This window comes from Cricetulus griseus, assembly GCF_003668045.3.
Source record: "Cricetulus griseus strain 17A/GY chromosome 1 unlocalized genomic scaffold, alternate assembly CriGri-PICRH-1.0 chr1_0, whole genome shotgun sequence".
In the NCBI taxonomy this organism is placed as follows: domain Eukaryota; kingdom Metazoa; phylum Chordata; class Mammalia; order Rodentia; family Cricetidae; genus Cricetulus; species Cricetulus griseus.
The window spans coordinates 119,646,420-119,670,225 of NW_023276806.1; the positions used below are offsets into that span (position 1 = coordinate 119,646,420).

Below are 23,806 nucleotides of genomic sequence, written 5' to 3' on the forward strand. Positions count from 1 at the left end.
TTGCATGCCGCTTTTTAAAATTACAACGTGGCCTCTGTATGTGTCTTAGGCAGGCCTGGAACTCACTGTGTAGCTGAGGATGCCTTGACTATTGCTTATGCTGCTTCCATTCACAGGTGCTAGGATTACAGGTATGTGCCACCATATCCAGCTTGATTTCCTTGTTTTTAGAGTTACTACAGTTCAGATATGAGGTTGAGGAGCCAAGTTGGCCTTTTCTGTCCACTCCCACTGTGCTGCACTGTCTGTGCTGCCAGGCTAGCACCCTGTCCCCAGCCACCATCATGATCATGTACGGGGACCTCATCAGTCATGATGAGCTGTTCTCCGACATCTACAAGATCTGGGAAATCGTGGACAGGCTGTGCCTGGGGGTGGAGGGCCAGCAGAACAGAGGGTAATGTGGATGACTCACTCACTGGTGGAAACACTTCTGCTGAAGGGGAGGGCACAGAGCTGAAGACACAGTAGTCACCTGTGTTGACACCATGAACCATCACTTACAAGAGACCAGCTCCACAAAAGAGGCTACAGAAAGTACAACCAAGGTTACATGAAATCAATCAAAGGCTGCAGAGCAAACTAAGCACAGCCTTGCTGATTTCAGTAACTACCGTTTTTTTTTTTTTTTTTTTTTTTTTTTTTTTTTTTTTTTTTTTTTTTTTTTACGAAAACACGAATCCAGATGGCATGGTTGCCCTCCTGGACTACCGTGAGGATAGTCTGTTTAAGATTTTAAGAATGGCTTCGAGATGGAGGAATGTTAACAGATTGGATCTATCTATTGCCTGGCTCTATACCCAGATGCTGCTTACACAACACCAGGAGTTGGGACAAATGGGACCTTTGTCATCTTGGACTTCTATTGTGATCTTGATTTATTTGTAAGGTATGTAAAGTATAGTTCAGTAAAATTTCAAAATTTTAATGTTACTCTCTGTGATCATCATCACAGAAGCATCCATCCCCCCCCCACCCCGCTCTCCTCCTAGTCTCCACCCCTCTCTTCCCTTATCTCCATATCCTCTAAGTTGGTCTTGAACTCATGGTTTCAAATGATCTTTCTACCTCATCCTTTGCAGTAGTTAGGTTCCCAGGCATATGGCACCTGCTCTAAAAGTTGTTATCTTAGGAGGGTCAAGATAGCTGAACTGGTACAGACAGCTGCTGCTGAGGTTGACAACCCAAGCGTAATCCCCAAGACCCATATGGTGGGAGGAGAGAACCAACTCCTCTAAAAGTTGTCCTATGATCTGCACAGGTGCCCCACCCCCCAATAAAAACAACTTAATGATTTTTTTAAAATTTAATTTTATTTTATGTATATGTATGTTTTGTCTGCATGCATGTTTGTGCACCATGTCTGTGCCTAGTACCCACAAAGGTCAAAAGGCATCAGATCCCTTGGAACTAGAATTATAGACCATAGCTGCCATATGGGTTCTGGGATTTGAACCCCAGGTCCTCTAGAACAGCAGCAAGTGCCCTTACCCACTGAACCTTTTCTGAGCCTCTGTAATGATTTTTTAAAAAGCTATCATCTTTAAGAAAAGGGATTTTTTGTGTGGTGGTATTTATATGAGTTATAGTTACAGATTCTTATAGCTAACACAGTAAGTACTAAAAGTCCTTGGGTAACAATGGCCACTTTCTTCCCCCACCTGGGATAAGGTTTCTCTGTGTAATAGCTCCGGCTGTCCTGGAACTTGCTCTGTAGATCAGGCTGGCCTTGAATTCACAGAGAGCTGCCTGCCTCTGCCTCTGCCTCTCGAGTGTTGGGACTAAAGGCTTGCACCACCACCACCCAGCTAACAATGGCCACCTTTAAAACCATGTTATGAAGCCATCAATGACAGATTTTTCAAAAGTCCTAAGGACTAAGGATTAAAAAACATTTTTTTTCTGTGACTTACTTTCTATTTCTTTATATTTACTCCTTATATGTCACAATTAATTTTTCTAGAGCATTATATAATCCGAATTTATCACAAAGCATAAAAAATTTTTCAATAAACCAATTAAAATTTGGCCATCTTGGGTTGGAGAGACGGTTCAGTAGTTATAAGGCACTGATTAATCTTCCTGGGAACCTGGGTTAGATTCCCAGAGCCCAATACAGGTCACCATTTATGTAGCTCCAGCTCCAGGGGATCTGACACCCTCTTCTGGCCTCTTCAGGAACTAGGAACGCATGTGGTGCACACACATAAAAAATAATTAAAAATTTGACCATCTTGTTTTAGCTATAATTTATAGTGGATAGTAATCAGTTCATATTTAATAGGATGATGCATGTCTAATTGTCAAAAGAATACGTTAGTGGGAACTTTCATATACTCCAAATTTGTGACTGTTGGCTGATGCCATACCAAATTAAGTGTCATGCATATAGCTCTCATGAGTTAAGCACCCAAGTGTAATTTGTGACTATAAAGAAAGCCCTATCTTTGATTATTTCAACTCTACATATGTTGCTATCTGGGCTGACTGGGTGGCTGGATTCAAGCTGCCTTAAGTATAGTAGGTTACATGACACAGCCAATACCTGAAGAAGTCTGAAAGTAAATTACAATGATTGATTATTTCTAGTTCTGTTAGCTAGTGTCAGTAACAAACGCTAATGAACTGAAAAGCTAGTTAAGTATTCATTGGGCACTTGGTTCCATAGAACAGCAGTATACAGGGGGCCTGGGTATGGGGGCCCTGAGGAAATCTCTTGTATGATATCTCCCAGTTTAGTGTCTTCTTTCGTTGCATTCATTAATGCTTTTGCTACCTATATCATTACATTCTCCCAATAAAAGAGTGAGCTGGGCAGTGGTGGCGCACGCCTTTAATCTCAGCACTTGGGAGGCAGAGGCAAGTGGATCTCTGTGAGTTCGAAGCCAGCCTGACCTACAGAGCGAGTTCCAGGACAGTCAGAGAAACCGTTTCGAAAAAATAAAAAGAGTGTTCTGAGCAGGTAATCAAATCTTGTTCCCCCAAGTGGCACTGTTTAATTTCAGTGATCGATGAAATTGGCATGGAGACTTTACCTAAAAACAGAATCTAAATCGTGAAGAAGCCAAGTTTCCAATGCCCTCAGATACTCGAGCTGTTTTCAGGATGTCCATGCCTAGAATCCCAGGAAGCAGGAGATAGAAGCAGAAAACGCGGCTCCCTATACTTAAGAAGCACGTCCCAGAATCCCACCGGGACTCCAAATCCCAGAAACCCGCGCGCAGCAAATCCATCCAGGAAGCACAGCAGGCTCGCTGAGGACGCGACCAAGTACAAGAATGGGGGGATCAACTCTACGCATGTGTGTGCCCTATAGATGTTTCGCAGGAAAATTTCGGTTTAAAAGCTGAATTTTAGAAATTATTTGAATTTCCAAGATCTACTCCCTTTCATATAGTCTTGTGGTAGACTGGCGGATCCCGTTCCCGCTGCTACCCTGTCCTCCCCCGTAAGGATGAGAGCGCCGGGGCTCCGCAGCTCCTGCGCCCGCCCGCCGCGGTATGCGGCCTTGGGAGCGAGCGTGGTGGGAGGAGCCGCGGCGGGAGGCGTGTTGTGCAGCGCGGCGGGAGGAGCGTCGGGGTTCGGGCTGTGGCGGCGAGGCGACCCTTCGCGCAGCGCCGCGGGCAAGGCGGGCAAGTCGGCGAGGCGGGCGCCCACGGCTTCCCGACACACTCAGGCGGCCAGCTCCCTCGCGTCGCCCGGCACTGCCCCGGCCCCCTCGGCCTCCGGCGGCGAGGCGGGGGAGTGAGGAGATGCCGACCCAGAGGGACAGCAGCACTATGTCCCACACGGTCGCGGGCGTCGGCGGCGGGGACCATTCCCACCAAGTCCGGGTGAAAGCCTACTACCGCGGGTGAGTGACCGCGCGGGCGTGGGCGGGCTCGGCCCGGGTTGGCGGGCTAGGGTCTTGGTGGTGGGGCACGAGCCATCGTGGGGGCGGCGAGGGGCGCGGTTGGTGGCACCCGGGACGAATGAGCGTAGGTCGCCAAGGAGTCAGTGGAGAAGAGTAGGTGCACCCGGAGGGGAGAACAAATCAGCTGACTGAGAGATTTGCAACTGGGTGGATTGAGGATTTTGAGGGTGCTGCTGTGGGTTCGGAAGCCTGGACTGCTCCTGTTAGCTGGCTCTCTTCATTACCGACAGGCCTGAAGCCTCCGATTTTGTAAACCAGATTTGTATCTGCCCTTCGCCGTTGGAGAGTTCATGAAGTGAGTCTGGACTAGGGTCATATAGCCAGTATAGGAATTAAATTTAATACTAAAGTCAAATTTTTTTTTTTTTTTTAGGATGTGCCCTGGCTCCTTAGGTATGGTCAGAATTTAGTGGCAAATATGCTGATCTACATTTTGGAAGCCCTTCTTTAGTGAGAGATATGGAAAAGTGAGAAGACAGCTTTAACTCCTGTGGTTTTCTTCGCTCAGTTGGTCACCAGGCCTTTAAATTAATGTGGCTGCCAAAAGTAATCCAGTTCTAAGAGATCATTGCATCAAATAATTCTCTATCATGACTTACCGTAAAGTTCTTCCCTTTCTTTGAATTCGGTTTGTGGCTTGAGATCATTGAGGAGCACTAGTGAGTGTGAGCATGGGGACTGAAAAGTAGGGATTAACAGAAAACCCAACTGCTTGTCTAGGCAGATTGCTTTTAAAAACTTGGAGTACCACAAGGTTAAAAGTGCTATGCGTGCTTTTACATTCCTGAGGGGATCAGTGAAGATAGCAGACCTTCGGATTGCTTTCTTGTTTTCATTTCAAAGAGCACTGGAGCTCCATGTCTTAATGCTTTCACAAAAGGCCTTAGACTCTTGGAGGCCAGCCTCTGTAACATCCGCTGATTTCAGGACTAATTTGTAGGACTTACAGTAAGCACTGTTGTTAGTTAAAATATAGGCGAGAGAGGTTATGACTTTAAAACAATCCCCCAAACACATTTTCGTTATTTCTTTTCTTGTGAGTTTTTTTAATATAAGTTGGTAGTTTTCATAGCCGCTTTAGCCATTTTGTTTCATGGCTAGACATGAACAAACTTTGCAAGATTGAAAGAACCACAGTCCCCCCTCCAGGACAAATCACACAACTTTATGATAATTTAATAGATATTTTACTTAGAACCCTAGTTCTAAACCTTCCTAATGATGTGGCCCTTTAATACAGTTCCTCAAGTTGGGGTGATCCCCAACCATAAAATTAATTTTATTGCTGCTTCATAACTGTGATTTTGCTATTGTTACCAGTTGTAATGTAAATATCTGTGTTTTCTGGTGGTCTTAGATGGCCCTGTGAAAGGGTCCTTTGATCTCTGCTTAAAGGGGTTGAGAACCACTGCTTTAAAGAGTGCTCCATTTTCAAAGTTGACAGTCCATGGCTATTAGGTGCAGAGGATGAAGTACGGTGGATTTTTAAAAAACTGCCTGATTATTGATAGGTTAACAAACCAGAGTCAATATGAATCCAGGGACATACTAGGAAAGTACATATTGTGTACAGGTGTAAAATAAAGTGTGTCTTTTAACTCTCCAGTCTCCACAGGCTCTACTGTTGATGGTTAACTTGTGGTTCTTCTGAAGGTTGCATTTATTATTCTAAAAGTTGCATTCATTAATCAGCCGCTTAGAGCACTTGCTATTCTTCCAGAGGAGCCAAATTGGGTTTGAAGTACCTGCATCAGGTGGCTTACAACTTTCTGTAACTTTAGTGCCATGGGACCCAGTACCCTCTTCTGGCCACTGTGGCACCCCATACATGTGACACACACATATACATAAACAAATTCTTGGGTTATCATCTTTAGATAATATTTATTGATTACTTAGACTAAAAGATGAAAATTAGTGTATATAATTTTCTATACTATATATACCTTCTGTTTCCTTTGTCTCTCAGATTTTTGTTGTTTAGCTATTGTTTTTAGTTTTTCACTTACTATTCTTAGCCTCCAGGGACTCGATGAAAGAGCAAGGAATTAATGCTTTTTCATTTTCTCCATATTTTTATTAGTTTAACAAGTATAAATAGGCACATTATATCAATAATTTCCAAATTTTCTTTGAAAAGAAATCTTTATTTATTGCTCCAATTATTTAAAAAAAGAAAAGAGAATATGGATATAAGATGTGTCTGTTTAAAATTTCTTGAAGACAATCTTCTAAAATTTAAGAAATTTTACTAAAAAAGACACAAATGACTGCAAGTCTTCAGTGCTTTGTAATCAATAGTAATGTCCTGATAGTACTTTTTCCCCAAGCCTCTTCTACAGACAACCTCAGTACTCTAAACTGTACCATTTTCTGTTCTCTGAGTCAGCCATTAAGATTATGTGTTTATTAACAATAATCTAAACTGGTGATTATATTACAGCCAGCTGCTTATTAACATTGATGAGACTAAAATGACTCACTAGCAAGGACACTTAATAAATAAGTAGGATAACAAATCCCACACATAATTAGAAAGTAGACTCCCCTTCCCTTATACTGTCTTTAATAAAGGAGGGTTTGCTTTTGAAAAATATTTTTTGGGCTGGAGATATACTGCTCAGTTGGTGGAGTTCTTGCCTAGAGTGCATAACCCTGCCATGGGGGACATTGTAACCCCACCACTTAGGAGGTAGAAAGTAGGGAGTATCAGAAGAGTGAGGTTGTCCTTGGCTACATAGTGCATTTGGGACCAGCCTGGGTTACATGAAATTTTGTCTTAAAAATAAAAACTACTCCCCAAAGAAAAAATTCTTTTCATTAGCTTTTTCAAAAGAGTACTATTCCTCCTAACAGTATTACTTTCCAATGAAAGTTGAATCTGGGAGTGTTTTCAGTGAGTGATTTATCCTCTTTAAAATATGTATACAGTCTACTTGGGCTGTTTATGTTTGATTTCTAGGGAAAGTGTGTCCTCCTAGATATAAGAGGCATGCAGTTTGACTTTTTTCTAGTTTTTAAAAGTAGGAGATTTTTTTTCTAGTTTTTAAAAGCACTGAGAATTTAGTTTGACTGGAGACCAACTAAGAGTTCTTGTCTCGTGGTCTGTACACAATTTCCCCCGACATGGGAACTCAGTCAGTGGCCCTTTTCAGTTGTTACATAGGGCTGCTGGAGGAAGAGAAACAGGTTTTTTTGGTTAGTGATATATTGCTATTGTGTGCTTATCCGTATATAAAGGTACTTGTGGGATAGAATTTAACCAGGTAATATGTGGGCTGCTCATTTCTTTACATTGTATGTGTACAGGAGTTTGGCAGAAAGCTTGTAAAAAGTGCTTTTTAAGCTGCTGTTGTTGAATGGTGATTACAGTCCAGAGAACTCCTTCAGTTTGCATTAACTGTTTATGGCAGTAAAGGGGATCATACTGGTGCTTGCAGCTGCCCTCCTACTGAGCTGTATCCACAGCTCAGGATTGACTCTGCACATTTGGAATGTAGAGCTGTTTGCATTTTTTTCCCCTTACACTGAACAAGTCCTGTCAGGTCTTGTTTTTAAGAGCATTGCAAGATTATTTTAGCTGTGTACTTTTAGGCATTGGAGCTGAGGATATAGTTCAGCTGGTGGAGTTCTTGCCTAGTGTGCACAAAGACCTGGGTTCAATCCAAGCACCACATTAAACCAAGTGTGGTTGTGCCTGCCTGTAGTCCCAGTATATAGGAGGTGGAAGCAGAAAGATTAAGACTTCTCAAATTTGTCCTTGGCTGCATAGTCATAACTTGGACCCTGTAGGACCCTGTCTCAAGGAAAAAAAAAAAAAAAAGTGGGAATGGTGGAGTGGGAGCCAGATCCATGGGGTTGTTGACCCATAGCTTGGCCAAAGAGAAAAGAACCCTCAGAAATCTTGAATTTGGTGACACTGGGATAAATGGCGTCTTGGCACTGAGGACTGAAGCCGAGGAGTTGGAGAAATTGGTGAGGTCCAAGAAGCACATGCCCTCTGAAGGGCTGAAGGAAGGAAGCAACTGTTCAGAAAATTCTCCCCAGAGGGAGAGGTGCTTTGCTCCCCTGCTGATCCTCCCCTCCTTGATAGTCTCTGGGGAATTGGCTGGCCTCAAACTCACCAGGGCTGGCCTTGAACTCTCCATCCTCCAGACTGTGACACCTGAATGCTGGGATTACAAGGTGTTTGGTAACACATTTTCCTGTGTGTTCTCTCTCCTTCCCTTCCTCCCTGTCTCCTTTCCCTTGTTCCTTTGCTGTTCTCACACGGGGCCCCATGTAGCCCCACCTGACACATAGCTTACTCTGTAACAGGGCATGACCTTGAGGTGGGATAACAGGTGTGTGCCACCACACCCCAGCTTTGTGTCGTGCTGGTGCTCTAACCCAAGGGTCTCATGCATGCCAGGCAACCAATGCACCAACTTGTTTTTCCAACCTGTTTTCCCTTCTAATTTGATGATGGGACACTATGACATTTTGTCTATTAAAGTTGCCAGACATTTCTCAGTCTCTTGTTCTGAAGATTTTTAGTTTTGTGTAATTAAATCTGTTTTTTCCCTTTATATGTGGCTTCTTGGTTTGCTTCCTTAAGTGGATGTGCTTCTCATTTCTAGGTAGTCTACAGCTTTGTTCTGTGAAGATATTAAGTAGTCACCATCTCAATGTTATATTTTGGGGTATAGTAATCAGTAGTTTTCTGATACAATGTATATTTTAAAATTCTACTGACACTTTTTGAAAGAGGTCTTTTACTACTGGTTTGAAATAACTGTTACATACTGTATTTCTCATAATGTGGATAGATGATTGTCTATTCGGTGCTGTTGATTTGGGGAGAGATCTGTTTAGTACATGCCACAACTTGATTATTACAGAATGTAGTTAATGTGCTTTGGGTAGTCTTACATATTTAATCTTCTCTTTCCAGGGTTTTTGTTTTGATTGAATAGTGTGCATTTTACCAAGAATTTCTTGCTTTCACAAATGAGAACTTTTATTTCCTCGTAGTTTGCATTGCTGTGACTAGAATATCTAACGGCAACAAGTTAAGGAAGAAGTTGTTTAGACTCATGGTCTCAGAGGGCTCAGCTCATGATTTCTTGTTTAGGCTCATGGTCTCAGAGGACTCAGCTCATAATTTCTTGGCCCTATGCAGTCGAGTATAACATCACGGTGGTAGATGCTTGAGGTGTAGGACAGCTGCTGACATGAAAGCGGACCAAGAAGCAGAGAGCAATACTGGAGGTGACCATTGATAAAGTACCACAGAGGCCTCACTGTCATCTACTTCCTCTGGCTAGGCCTCACCTTTCAGTGTTTCCAGAACCTTACAAAATAGTGCCTGCAGCTGTGTATTAAACATCTAGTCAGTGAGCCTGTATCTTTCTCATTGGTTTATTGTATCCTTTTTTTTATTTTAATTGGAGTCTTGCTGTGCTGCCTTGACTGGTATAGTATTCCTAGCCTCAAGTAATTCTCTTGCCTCAACTTCCCTAGCCACTGGAATTACAGGGCATGTCTTTTTGCTCAGCTTTATGTCACTGTTTTTTTGTTTGTTTGTTTGTTTGGTTGTTTGGTTGTTTGGTTGGGTTTTTGTTTTTGTTTTTTTAAAGACAGGTTCTCACAGTGTAGCCTGGCTAGTCTGGTACCCACTATGTAAACCAGGCTGACCTCAAACTCATAGAGATCTGCTTACCTCTGCCTCCTGAGTGCTGGAATTAAAAAGGTGCACCACCATGCCTGGCCTACTACTAGTTTTTGTATGTTTAAACTAAACGGCCATTTATTAACCGTTTCTTGGTTAACTATCCTGGAATCTATAGGATGATGTCATCTCTGACAGTTGTGCTGCTCTTCTTCATCTTATTTTTCTTTAATGTTTGGCTTGGACAGTATTGGATGAGAGCAATGCTTTTCTCTTAATGAAATATAATTGGTAGTAGAAATTTCATCAACTACTTTAAAAATGTTAACATTTACAGTATACTACATCTTTCAAGAATTGTAGTTATGTTGTACTTAGAGTTTTTTTTGTTTTGTTTTGTTCACAACAGTGTTCAGGGAGGTTTTCTTTATTTCCATTTTATAGATAAGATTGAAGCTTAGAAAATACCCATACAGTGTTGGATGAAACTTTCAAAGAACTCTTCTCTTTTATGTGCTTGTTGACTTTGTTTTTGTCCATTTTTTTTTATTTCACTGTTGTTGCTTTTATGTTAATTTTCTGTCTTGATTATGAAAAATAGAAATTGCTTTGTGACTTTTTACTTAAATTTTTATTTGTTTTTAAGATTTGTTTATTTTAGATGTATGATATATGCCTCTATGTGTGTATGTTCTTGTCTGGTGCCTGTGGGAGTCAGAAGAGTGTGCTGGAGCCCCTGGAATTGAAGTTACAGGCTGTGAGCCACCATGTGGGTGCTAGGAACTGAATCCTAGTCCCCTGGAAGAGCAACCAGCTCTTAACCACCAAGCCTTTGCTTAATTTTAAAATTAGGACTTAACAGAATTGATCCATTATGACATTTTCATATAAATATGTCATTCTTTGTTCTTCCTCATTTGCTACTCCCAGTGCACTCTGCCATTCCTCTTGCCCCCTTTCTGCTGTTCCCCGTCATTAAAGTCACTGCCTTCCTTCTCATGGTCTGCTCTCATGATACACACCACTCCATAGACATATATGAATTGAAAAACAAAATCTTCATATGAGAGAAATTATGAGATATTTGTTGAGTCTGACTTATTTCACCCAATATAGTGATTTCTAGTTCTATTTTTCTGCAGATGTTACATCTTTCTTTTTCTGTATGGCTGAATAAAATTCCTTTATGTATGTATATGTACCATGTTTTCTTTATCCATTTATCTGTTGGTCAATGTGGTGGTTTAAATAGATAGAACTGGCCCCCATAGGCTCACATATTTAAATGTATCATCATTAGGATTGGTGCTACCTGACAGGGATTAGTGGGTGTGGCTTTGTTGTAGGAAGTGTGTCATTGGAGGTGGGATTTGGGGTTTCAAAAGCTCAAGCCAGGCCTAGTGTCTCTGTCTTACTGCTGCCAGTGGATCTGGATGTAGAGCTCTCAGCTCCTTCTCCTGCACCATGTCTGCCTACCCACTGCCATGCTCCCTGCCATGATGATAATGGATTAAATCTCTGAAACTGTAAGCCAGGCACAATTAAATGTTTTCCTTTATAAGAGTTGCTGTGGTCATGGTGCCTATTCACAGCAATAGAACAGTGACTAAGACAGTGGACATCTGGGTAGTTCCCTCCCTCCTTCCCTCCCTCCTCCCCTTTTCTGATAACTATTGTAAATGGTGCATTACTGAACATGTATGTGCTGCTGTCTCTGTGGTGTGCTGACTTACACTCCTTTAGGTTCATACCCAAGTGTGGTAGAGCTAGATCCTACCCTAGTTCACTTTTGAGTTTTTGAAGAGCAGACACATTGATTCACCAATAGTAGCACACCAGTTTACAGTCCCTCCAGCAGTGTATAAGGCTTTGTCTTTCTGCACGCCATGCCCTTATAGCGTTTATTGCTGCTTGTATTTTCTAATTAATTAACTAATTTATTTTTTGTTTTGTGTTTTGAGACAGGGTTTCTCTGTCTAGGCCTGGCCATCCTGGCACTGCTCTGTAGACCAGGCTGGCTTTGAACCCAGAGGTCTACCTGCCTTTGCTTGCTAGATGCTGGGTAATTTATTTTTATTTTATGTGTGTGAGTGTTTTGTCTGCATAGGCCCATGGAGGTCAAAAGAGGTTGTCAGATCCCTTGGAACCAGCCACCATGTGGGTACTGGGACCCAAACCCAGGATCAAGTTCTCTTCACTGCTGATCTATCTCTCCAGCCCTGTTGCTTGTATTCTTGATGGTGCCCATGCTGACTGGGGGGCCTGGGATGTCAAAATAGTTTTCATTTTCTGATGGCTATGCATGTTGTATACTTTCCATATACTTATTGGTCATTTTGATTTCTTCTGAAAACTGTTCAGTTCATTAGCTCATTTATTGGCGGGTTGATTTTCTTGAAGTTTAATTTTTTGTTCCTTATATTTTCTAGATATTACTCCCCTGCCTGATGTGTTGTCAGCAAACATCAATCAGAGTTTTAGGTTTTTTTCACCCCCATTCTGTGGGCTGTCTTTACTTTGGTGATTGTTTCCTTTGATGAAGGAAGTTTTTAATTGTATCCCTGCCTGTCATTTCTTGGGATTTTTCCTGTTATTGGAGGCTTTTTTCAGGAAGTCCTTGCCTTTACCTCTATTTTGAAATCTTTTTCTGTAGCATTTTCAGAATTTCAGGTCTGCCATTAAGGTGTTTGATACATTTTTAATTAACTTAAAAATGTTTACATTTATTTTGTGTGTGTGTGTGTGTGTGTGTGTGTGTGTGTGTGTGTGTCTGTGTGTCTGTGTGTCTGTGTGTGTCTGTGTCTGTGTGTCTGTGTGTGTGTGTCTGTGTGTCTATGTGAAACATGCCATAGTGGATGTGTGGAGGACAGCAGATAACTTTTAGGAATTGGTTCTCTTTACCATGTGCGTTCTGAGGATTGAATTTAGGCCCTTAAGCTTTGCAGCAAGTCCTTTTCCTTGCTGAACCATCTCACTGGCCCCCATTTTCAATTGATTTTTATGCAGAATTACAAATGGGGATTTTATTTTAGTTTTCCACTATATACTATATGTTACTGTATACTAAATGTGGAAATCCAATTTTCCCAGCACCATTTTAAAATTTTATTTTTAAATTAAAGTATAATTACATCATTTCCCCCACTTCTGTTTACTCCCTCCAACCACTACTATGTTTCCCTCACCTCTTGCTCCTTCTCAAATTTTAGATATAGTTTTCTTTGTTACTGTTACACACACACACACACACACACACACACACACACACACACTGACGAGTGCACATGCGCACTCGTGCAGATATATGCATATGTAAATGCATAAATATTTTTTAAAAAACCTGCTGAATCTGTATATATGTGGTTTCAGGGCTGACCACTTTGTTTTGGATAACCAGTTAGGGGCTTATCCTTGGGAAGAAAATTGTACCTCTCTCAGCAGCTAGCCTATAGTTCTTTGTCTAGGCTGGGTTCAGGTAAGATATCTCTCTTCCACGTTGGCATGTCTATTGGTGGTGTCCTTCTTTAGGGTTTGTTTGGTCAGCCATATTATTTGAGGTATAATGGGTTTAGCTTCCCAGTCATTTCTAGGAAACAGTCTTACAGCAGTTCCTGACCCTCTTAGTGTCTTTCCACCCCCTCTTCTTCTGTGTCCTTGAGCCTTAGGCCCAGCCCCATTTGTTAAAGAGGCTTTTCTTTCTTTCTTTTTCTTCCTTCCTTCATTTCTTTTTTTCTTTTCTTTCCTTTTTTTTCTTTTCTTTTTTGAGACAGGGTTTCTCTGTTGCTTTGGAGGCTGTCCTAGAACTCACTCTGTAGATCAGGCTGGCCTCTAATTCACAGAGATCCGCCTGCCTCCGTCTCCCGAGTGCTGGGATTAAAGGTGTGTGCCACCAAGGCCCGGCTAAAAGGCTATCCTTTTCTAATGACACTTTGGTCAAGAATTGGGTGTCGATTGCTGTGTGAGAGTATTTGTTTTCCCTATTGTGGTCTGCTGATCTGTGTCTGTCTGTTGCTGTGGCTTTGTAGTATACATTTAGAGACCAGATGCTGTCATACCTCCATCATCATTCTTTCTGCTCAGGTTGCATTGTGTTTTCATAGAAATTTTGGACTGTTATTTCTAGCTTTGTGAAGAAATGTAACTGGAATTTTATGGGAATTCTTTTGAATCTGGATATTATTTTTGGTAATATAGCCATCTTCTCATTATTAATTCTGCCAACTCACGAAAATGAAGATCTTTCCATCTTCTCGAGTCATCTTCGGTGCCTTAGTTTTTTTGTTTGTTTTGTAATTTATTTTTTAGCATTTTCATTTTACATTCCAACCACAGTCCTCCCTCCCACTCCATCCCCACTCACCTGCTCTCACCCTCCACCCACGTGCCTTAGTTTTTACTGTAGAAGTCTTCCACTTTATTACAATTATTACTACGATGATTGATTGATTGATTGATTTAGAAGCTACTGTGAATTTTTTTTTTCCCCTTCTGACTTATTTCTGGGCATGTTCACTGGTATGTAGAAAAACTGATTTTTTAAATCTTACTACTTTGCTATGGAAACACTATAATAGATATGATTTTGACTTTTTTTACTTTCCTGTTTGTGTCACTTTCTCTTATGGCTCTTACTTAAAGATTAAATACTATTGAATAGAGACAGTGAGAATGGGTTTATTTGTTCTTAATTTTAGAGAAGACACTCAGGTTTTCCCCATTTAGTATAATATTGGCTGTTATACTATTTTTCATGCATCCCTCCTTCCTCTCTCTCTCTCTCTCTTTTCCTTCCCTCCTTTCTTTGTGTGTGGTCTAAGTGTATGTATGTGATGTGTACTTGCCTGTGAATGTTATCTTCCTTTATTGCTCTCCACCTCATTTTTGAGACAGGGTCTTATTGAACCCGGGCTTGCCATTTTGGCTAGAATTGTTTATCAGCAAACCTTTGGATCCTGCTGTCTGCCTGCTCCTCTTCTCCACAATGCTGGAGTTACAGGTGATTGCTGCCATGCTCAGGCTTTTTTGGTTTTTGTTTTTTCTTCTCAAGACAGAGTTTCTCTGTGTAGCCCTGGCTGTCCTGGACTCACTCTGTAGAGCAGGCTGGCCGCCAACTCAGAGAACCACCTGCCTCTGCCTCTCAAGTGCTGGGTAGGATTAAAGGTGGTTGCTACCACTGCCCAGCTCTTGTTTTCTTTTGCTTCAATATTTATTTATTTTTATTTCATTAGCATTGGTGTTTTGCCTGCCTGTACATCTGTATGAGGGCATCAGATCCCCTGACACTAGAGTTACAGACAGTTGTGAGCTGCAGTTGTGGGTGCTGGCAATTGAACCTGGGTCCCTTGAAAGAACAGCTAGTGCTTTTAACCACTAAGCCATCTCTCCAGCCCCTTGTTTATTTTTGGGAAAGTGGTCTATAGTCTTCATTGATTATGGTTGTTTCCAGTTCTGTGGTCTAGGTCCCCAGGGTAACTCAGCATTAGTCAGCAAATTCTCTCTTGAGGTAGCATCTCACTTGGTCCTCTAACTCATGTAGACTGCATTGTAGAGTGAGGAAGTAGGTTTTCTATCAATGGCTGACCTGTCTGCCACAGGCACACACACACCTGTTTCACCAAAACCTGCACTGGATTGGAGACTTGTGAGTGAAGCCCGTGGGCAAACAGATAGTGTTTTGGATGAGGCTTCTGTTTCCTCTCCCTGCTACAGTGGCTCTGTTCTCCATACTTTTCTGCTGTTCCGTCACTCCCTTTTTGAATGTTTGAAGAGCCTCTTCCTTCACTACTGGAATACTTTTCTTTTTTCTACTGATTTCTTCTAAACCAGGTATATGGAGGTAGCTTTTGGTCTTTTTTTTTTTTTAAGATTTTATTTGTTTATTATGTATGCAACATTCTGCTTCCATGTATATCTGCACACCAGAAGAGGGCACCAGATCTCATAATGGATGGTTGTAAGCCACCATGTGGTTGCTGGGAATTGAACTCAGGACCTCTGGAAGAGCAGTCGGCACTCTTAACCTCTGAGCCAACTCTCCAGCCCCTTGGTCTTTTTTTTTTAAGGATTGATTTATTTTTGTTTTGTGCATATGTGTGTTTTGCCAGCTTGTATTTTGAAGTGTACCAGATATGTGCTTTATACCCACAGAGGTCAGAAGAGGGCATTATCAGATCCCCTTGAGCTAGAGTTATGGTTGGATATAAGCCTCCATATGGGTGCTAGGAACTGAATCTGGGTCACCAAGTGCTTTTAATTACTGAGCTATCTTGCCAACCCTCTATATTATTTTTTTAATCTGTGTGTGTGGGGGGCTTGTGGTGACAGATGTTCCCCCCCTCCACGGTGTGGTGTGTGTGTGTGTGTGTGTGTGTGTGTGTGTGTGTGTGTGTGTGTGTGTGTGGGCATGTGGTGACAGATGCCCCCCCCCACTGTGTGGTGTGGGGTTGTGGGGGGGGGGGGCCCTGGCTGTCCTGTAACTCACTATGTGAATCCGCCTGGTCTTGAATGTACAATATCCACCTGCCTCTGCCTCCTAAGTGCTAGGATTAAAGGCGTGTACTACCATGCCTAGAGAGACAGGGTCTCTTGATCACTCTGTGTACTCTGGATCCTGCCAGCTTCTAAGGCATCTCCCATCTCCCCTCTCATTTTGCTGTAGGAGCACTAAGATTAAAGACATGTGTTACCATGACCTGCATTAGGCGGGTCAGGGGATTTGAACTTGAGTCTTATGTGAGTGATTACTCATACCCCTCGTCTGTTGTCTTACTTGTAAGGCATTGGTGGGTTTTTGAGTAATTACCAACTGAGATTACATAACTCTTCTCTGCCTCTAAACCCTTTGTCCAGTGATTCTTTAGATTTTATATTTCAGAAAATAAGATCATTGAATTCTCAAACAGTTGTCTTCAGGAGCCTAGTAACAAAATTAATGATTGCCCCCTCCCTTTCCTTTAAACATTAGGTAAAACTTATTAAATTGGTGCTTAGGGACTCTGTGGTAAAACACTGATTTGTTCACCATCAATAAAATAATTTATGGTAACAATAGAGTAAAACAAGAAAAACTATGTGTGAATACTTTGTTTTCCACCTTCTGAATGTCATGTCATCATCCTCAGCTCTTTTTTAACTTATTATAATTGGACTCTGGTAATTGTGGAGTGTTGTCTGCTTTCCCAAGTAGAGAAGTGTTTATCCAAACGTTCTTTAAATGCTTTAGTTCCTGGAACTTAAGGAATGGTAGTTGATAAACCACCCCCTTCACTTAGTCTCTTAAGGAAATATGTACTTTGGCTTTTTAAATATTAACACAGATATTCCCTCAGGTGCCATGATCCCTACATATAATTCCCTCACTTGGGAGGCGAAGGCAGGAGGATAAAAAATTCAAAACCAGCCTGGGTTATTTAGCAAGACTGTTTCAAAAGCCAAAAAAAGAAAAAAAAAAAGGAGTTTTATTTTTAATGTTCTGTCCTTCATGAAAAGTTTCAGATAACTCTTGGTCTCTCTCTCTCTCTCTCTCTCTCTCTCTCTCTCTCTCTGTGTGTGTGTGTGTGTGTGTGTGCACGCGCGCGCGCTCACACTCACACTTATTTACATCTGTATTGACTTTAATTCCCTGTGGAGTTTAATAAAGAAGCTGTTTTAAAGATTTTTATTTCTGTGTATGAGTGTTTTACCTGTATGCATGTCTTATATGTCTGTACATGACATGTGTACAGTGCCCTTAGAGACCAGAAAAGGGTATTTGATCCCCTGGAAATGAGTTATAGACTGTTTGTTGTTTGCCACCATGTGGGTGCTAGGAATTGAACTCAGGGCCAGTGTTTGACCACTGAGCCTTCTCTACAGTTCAGGGAGCCATATTTTGTTGCTGATAGTATTTTTTCAAAAAGATAAACTTGCTTTTAATGAAAATAACTTTAGTTTTTCTTTGCCAAAAATATTCTTTAAGAGCTTTTTCTTCTCTTCTAATTTAATTCCAGATTACATTTTCCCAACCATTATGGCTTACTAGTAACCTGGAAGGTACTTTGAGACAAAGAGTGCTTTGAAGCAAGCAGCTCTCTTTTAATGTCAGTAGAAGAAGGAACCATTTGTTTTTGTTTTCTGTTTTAAAAAGTTATTACTATTATTTTTAAGATAGGTTCCCACTTGAACTTCTGATCCTCCTTTCTTTGCCTCTTGAGTGCTTAGATGACAGGTGTGCATACCAAGCCTGGTTTCGATAGTGCTGGGGATCAGACTTAGACATCCTGTTGATTATGCAAGCACTGTACTTACTGAGCTATAGCCTGAGTACTGTGTGTATGCTTGACTTCCTTATTTTACGACACATAATGTCAGCAGAGCTTGCCCATGTTATGTAATATGTATAATTTCTTTTTTTGAGTCTAAAGAATAGCCCATTGTATGTTTATAGCACACTTATCCATTCATCTCTGGATGGACTCTTGTGTTCCTCTTGGTTGTTACGGATAGTGTTGCTGTGAATACGGAAGTGCAAATATTTTTTGAAGCTATTGTGGAAGGTATTGCTTCTCAGATTCCTTTTTTAGTCAGTTTGTCATTTGTATATAGGAAGGCTACTAATTTATGTGTGTTAATTTTGTATCCTGCTACTTTGCCGAAAGTGTTTATCAGCTGTAGAAGTTCTTGGTGGAGTTTTTAGGATAATATACTGCAATGATCTGAGTATTTGTGGTCCCCCGCAAAAAAAAAAAAAATTCATATGTTAGAATTGACTCAAAAGTATTAGAAGATGGGGGAATCTATAGGGAGTTGCATTGCATGTGGTGAATGGGATTAGTACCTTTGTGAAGTGACCCTAGACTAGCCCTTGTTTTGAGGTCACAACTAGAAGTTGAAAGTCTTTGAAACAGAAGTTACAGCTGAACAGACAGTAACCGTATGGTACCTTCTCCTTGGACTTCTATCTCCAGGATGGACAGATAGACATAAATTCATTCCTGTTGTGTGTGAGTTATCTCATGTGTGGAATTTATTAAATCAAACTGAAAGAACCATGACATACATTGTCTGGCATCTGCTGTGGAAAGCCGTAGTTCAGGGTATGAGTGCAGGTGAGGTTTATTCAGGAGTAACATTTATGGGAAAGAAGAGAGAAGGAACGAGGCTCTTCAGATCTGTTTGTGCTTCTGAAACAATATTACAGATAGCATAATCTACAAAGAACAGTAATGTCTCAATCTAGAAGCTAGAATATGGCACAAACAGACGTGATGTGTAATTAAAGGTCTGATTTCTCTAGCCAGGATGGCTCCATTTGGTTCTGTTCTTCAAAGAAGGCAACACCCTCTTGTTGGTGGAAGGACTAGAGTGTAGAAAAGGGCCCATGAAACCCTTGCATCACTTAATCACTTTTCCTTTTCTCTTCATTCTTTTTTCTTTCTTTTCTCACTATGTAGCTCTGGCTTGCTTGGAACTCACTGTGTAGACCAGCTACTGTGTACAGGTTAGAGGTTTGAAAGCCTCTCCAGAGCTGCCTAAGGGCACACCAGGCCTCTATTAGAAAACACTTAAGAACTGTAAAGTTACTGTGCTTATTGGATTTAAATTGTTCAGCTAGCACTAATAGTATATTAATGCATTAATATGTTATTTACTATTTTATATTATTTGTTAATACTTTTATTAATAGAAATATATTCCTGTGTTTGGGGAGGAAGTTACTTTAAAGCTATTTTGGAAAACAAGTTCTGTGGGGGAAAAGCTGAAAATGAGGTAACAGATGTAGAAATGTTCTACAAAGAAGGGATGAGCAGATCTACACTGGGTTATTTGTGTAAGTCAAGGCTAAGGGAACCAGGGTAACAGAAGGACAGTCTCTTAGATGAATGGCACTTTCTGGGGTAGGAAAATCTGGGGTTGGGATTTGAAACAGATTTTAGATGAATACAAGGCAAATGTTTATAGAGTGTGGTTTTAGGGTTAGAAGGCCTTCTGAAAGGGTAGAGCAGTGAGGGTGGCTTCCCCAGTGATAGAACAATGAGTTAAGGTTTCTCATAAATCCATTGTTTTTCATATTGTAATTCTATTTCATTAATGTTTTAATTTTTCATCTACACACGGAATAACTAGTCTGTCATCAGGTATTCAGTCTCATGTAGATCAATATGGCTTTAAACAAAACTTTTAAAACATAAAACTCTTTCTTTTTCAGGGACATTATGATAACACACTTTGAGCCTTCTATCTCCTTTGAGGGGCTTTGCAGTGAGGTTCGAGATATGTGTTCCTTTGACACTGAACAGCCATTCACCATGAAATGGATAGATGAGGAAGGTGAGTGATTGGGGAGAGGGGTGCTGCCTGTGTGAGCATATGCTTTAAGATAAAATACAAATTCAAGAGGGAAAGATAAAGTAGAAATTTAATGCCATGTTTGAGTACTTACATTAAGATAAAAGATTTAAATCAAAGCATACAATCTTTGCCTTTCTCTTCAAAATGAGGGCAAATGTTTTATTAGTATAACATTTTAACTTAATCTTGAATATAAATGTTTTACGTTTTAATATAATTGTTTATCTGTTCTTAACTGAATATGCCTTAAAGAAAATGTTGTAGAAGACGTCACAGTGATTGTGATCATTTTACTTCAGGGTGATGTTAATGACTTGCACTCATATGGTGTTATGAACTGTCTGAAGATAGGCATTGCCTGTCTTCAAACTCAAGAGCTCATCAGTTAGTCAGGGTGCTCTGAAGGGCCAGGCTGATAGAATGATAGAATGGGAAGCTTCTCAGTTCAAAGACATTGAATTAAGGCTTTCACCACCCACTGCCTACAGGGGTGCCCAAGGAGACCAGAAGTTGTCAGATCCCCTGGAGGAACTGGTTACAGAAGTTTGTGGTCTGTCATGTGGGTGCTGGGAACTAAACCTCTGCAAGAACAAGTGTTTTTAACTGCTGAGCCACCTCTCTGGCTCCTAAATTGGCTTTAAAGAAAGGAAGGAAGGAAGAAAGAAAGGAAGGAAGGAAGGAAGGTCTTGTTTTGTGGCCCTGTCTGACATGGAACTTGCAGTGACCCCCTTCTTTGGTCTCCTTTTGTGAGCTACCAGGCCTCAGTAGCAAAACATTTTAGGTGAATAGTAATTTTATAGCCATCACTGCCAGGGAATGGCAGGGAATGATAGATATGATTTTTAGTTTATTTCAGTTCTCTGCCTAGTTTTAAATTTTTTATTTTTAACTGACAGTATATATAATTATGAGCTGTAGTATTGTGCTTATTCTTTATATGTGTGTTTAATGTGTATAGATGTTTTGCTTACATGTATCTCTATGCACCATGTGCATACAGTGTCTAAACAGGCCAGAAGAGAGTATTGGGTCCCATGGACTGGAGTTTGAAACAGCTGTTAGCCAGTGTATTATTACTAGGACTAGAACTTGGGTCCTCTAAGAATGGGGTTGTTGCTGTGACAGACCTGACCTGTTTTAAAAGGATTTTAGAAGATACTGGGATTTGGGACTAGAAAAGGCACATTTGAATGTTGCAAGCAGAGTTAAATAGGCCTGCTGGTAGGATCTTGGAAGACAGTATTGAGAGTAATATGGATTATACAGGACCAGCATTCAGAGAAACAATATTAAAAACTGGCTTAGAAGCTGGGCGGTGGTGTCACCACGCCTTTAAATCCCAGCACTTGGGGAGGCGGATCTCTGTGAATTCAAGACCAGCATGGTCTACAGAGCAAGTGCCAGGACAGGCTCCAAAGCTACACAGAAAAACCCAGTCTTGAAAACCAAAAACAAACAACTGGGCTAGAAACCATTCTTGTGATATTTTGGCAAAGAATGTGGCTTCTTCTGCTGTGGTATATGCAGAAGTTTCTTTCCCATCCTCCCGCTCCCAAATAACTGACAGGGAGACTTAATATTAATTATAAATGCTCGGTCAGTAGCTCAGGCTTATTATTGACTAACTCTTATATTTTAAAGTAACCCATATTTCTTATCTACCCTCTGCCATGTGACAGTACCATCTTTCAGCACATTGTGTTTATCTCCTGCTACCTCTGTCTCTCTCTGTGACTCCTCTGACTCCGCCCTTCTTCCCAGAATTTCTGGCTCTCCCCCAACTTTAACCTGTCCAGCTATTGGCCAGTCAGCGTCTTTATTAAACCAACCACAGTGACACATACACACAGTGTAAAGGAATATTCCATGTTGTAGTCCTAAGAATTTGATTGAGGCTAAATTGAAAAGAAAATTTCTTGAGAAGATTTCAGGACAGCCTGATACTGACTCTGTCATGTGATTATCAGTAAATCACTTTTACTCAGGTCTCCAGTGAAAAATAGCAAGTGGGGCAAAAAGAAACACAACTACAGTAGGAAGAGAAAAAGGGGGAGGAAGTTGAATGTTGGCGTCGAGGCTTGTGCTGAGAGGTAAGGGCATTAAGGAGAGGCCTGATCTGCATGGCGCAAGGGGACCAGGGCAAACCCTCCCCAGTTTAACTTCCAACTTGTAAGGAAGTTTTTGTTATCTTGTTTGTTTTTTGAGACAGGATTTTCTCTGTGTAACAGCCCTAGCTGTCCTGGAGCTCACTCTGTAGACCAGGCTGGCTTTGAACTCACAAAAATCTGCCTGCCTCTGGCTCCTAAGTGCTAGCATTAAAGGCGTTTACCACCGCCCATCTGAATTTTCTGCTCTTAAGAAACTATAAGGAGTTGGGCGAAAATGGCGCACGCCTTTAATACCAACACTCTGGAGGCAGAGGCAGGTGGATCTCTGTGAGTTCGAGACCAGCCTGGTCTACAAGAGCGAGTTCCAGGACAGCCTCCAAAGCCACAGAGATACCCTGTCTTGAAACCCCCACCCCTCCACCCCAAATGGAGCTATAAGGAAAGTTTCTGCAAATGTGACTCAAGGAGAGGACCAGGCTCCCAAATGGGCAGGTGAACTTGGCACTGTTGTCCTTATGGTTCTGGCTTTAGAGTCATGAAAACTACATGAGCAAAGGTGTGTGGACTCTTCCTCCACGGTTAAGGAGAGCCACTGAGGCCTGGCATGTGGCAAGGGGAGTCCCTGCATGGAAGCCATGAGAAGCCATTGTGTGAAGTTGTGAAGCTGAAGCATGTATTATGTTGGAGACCCCATGATGTTAGAAGTCCTGGAGCCATGAGTTCTCTGCCAAGGAGATCTGCACACAGGGTCAGTCCAAGAGAGATGTGCATCATCGAAGGCAACAAAGCTGGAAAGGTGGAGCCATTTCAGGGTTACAGTTTGTTTGCCCTGCTGTTTTTTTGGTCCAGTATTTCCTAACTATGTCCCAATCCTCCCTTGTTGAATGGTAATACATATTCTGTGCTATCCATGTTGGAAATACATAATTTGTTATTACACTTAAGGGATTTCCTTGAGTCTCAGAAGAGACTTTGAACTTTGGACTTTTAAACAGTGTTGAGCATGTTAGACTATGGGGGCCTTTGAATTGGACTAAATGCATTTTTCATTATGATATGGCCATGAATCAATGGGGACCAGGAAGTGGAATGTGGATTTAAATACAGTGACTATGTAACCTAAGTTTTGTGTTCTGCATCTTGTCAGGTTATTTTACAAATAGTTGGATATTTCATTTTTTTCTTTTTTCTGTTTCTTTTTATTTAATTTTTACAAAATTATAATTTCTCTTGTCAATCCCTTCTCCCTCTCCCCCCTCCCCCCCCCTGTCCCGTCCCCCCCCCCCTCCCCCTCCGTTCCCCTTGGAGGGTAGGGCCCTCCACGGGGGCTCCCCAAATTCCACATCATCATCCTGGGCCAGGCCTAGGCCCTCCCCCATGTGTCCAGGCCGAGAGTGTATCCCTTCACGTGGGATGGGCTCTCGAAGTCCCTTCTCACACCAGGGAAAAATACTAATCCACTACCAGAGGCTCCACAGGGTGCCAGATATTTCATTTTTAACAACTGTTTTTTAGAGCCTAATGCTTATTTTCTTCTTTTGTAGGTGGGGAAAAAAGTAGGTGCATTGAAAACAAGAACCGGCTAATGATTAATATCTGGAATTTATTAGTCCTTTAATTCCCTCAAAGTCAGCTGCAGTGAGCAAATACTCAGAGAATGTATTTGTGTTTCACTCTATAAGTTTAGATGTGATAATAGAGTTAGCTTTAAAATATAGCTTTCCTGATCATCTTTGTTTCATAATGACTTATATAGTCTTTGTTTCATAATGACTTACATAGAATGCTTTATGCATCAAATACAGT

At 41.3% G+C, this 23,806-nt stretch overlaps 1 protein-coding gene and 1 pseudogene across 3 annotated transcripts in view; both read left to right on the forward strand.

Moving 5' to 3' along the window:
• The first annotated feature begins 284 nt into the window (after nt 1–284).
• LOC113832921 lies at nt 285–884 on the forward strand (annotated as a pseudogene).
• Nucleotides 885–3,556: 2,672 nt separating this feature from the next.
• Nucleotides 3,557–23,806, forward strand: part of Prkci (protein kinase C iota) — a 51,476-nt gene continuing 31,226 nt past the window's right edge. Inside the window, exons 1-3 of one of the 3 annotated variants that reach the window (XM_027392060.2) lie at nt 3,558–3,853; nt 4,144–4,208; nt 19,750–19,871. In XM_027392060.2, the coding sequence (XP_027247861.1) occupies nt 4,204–4,208; nt 19,750–19,871 (127 nt within the window). In that variant the 5' untranslated portion in view covers nt 3,558–3,853; nt 4,144–4,203. Of the gene's footprint in view, nt 3,854–4,143; nt 4,209–4,357; nt 4,381–19,749; nt 19,872–23,806 lie in introns of those variants that run through there. The other 2 variants (XM_027392058.2, XM_027392059.2) reach the window with 2 other exon arrangements.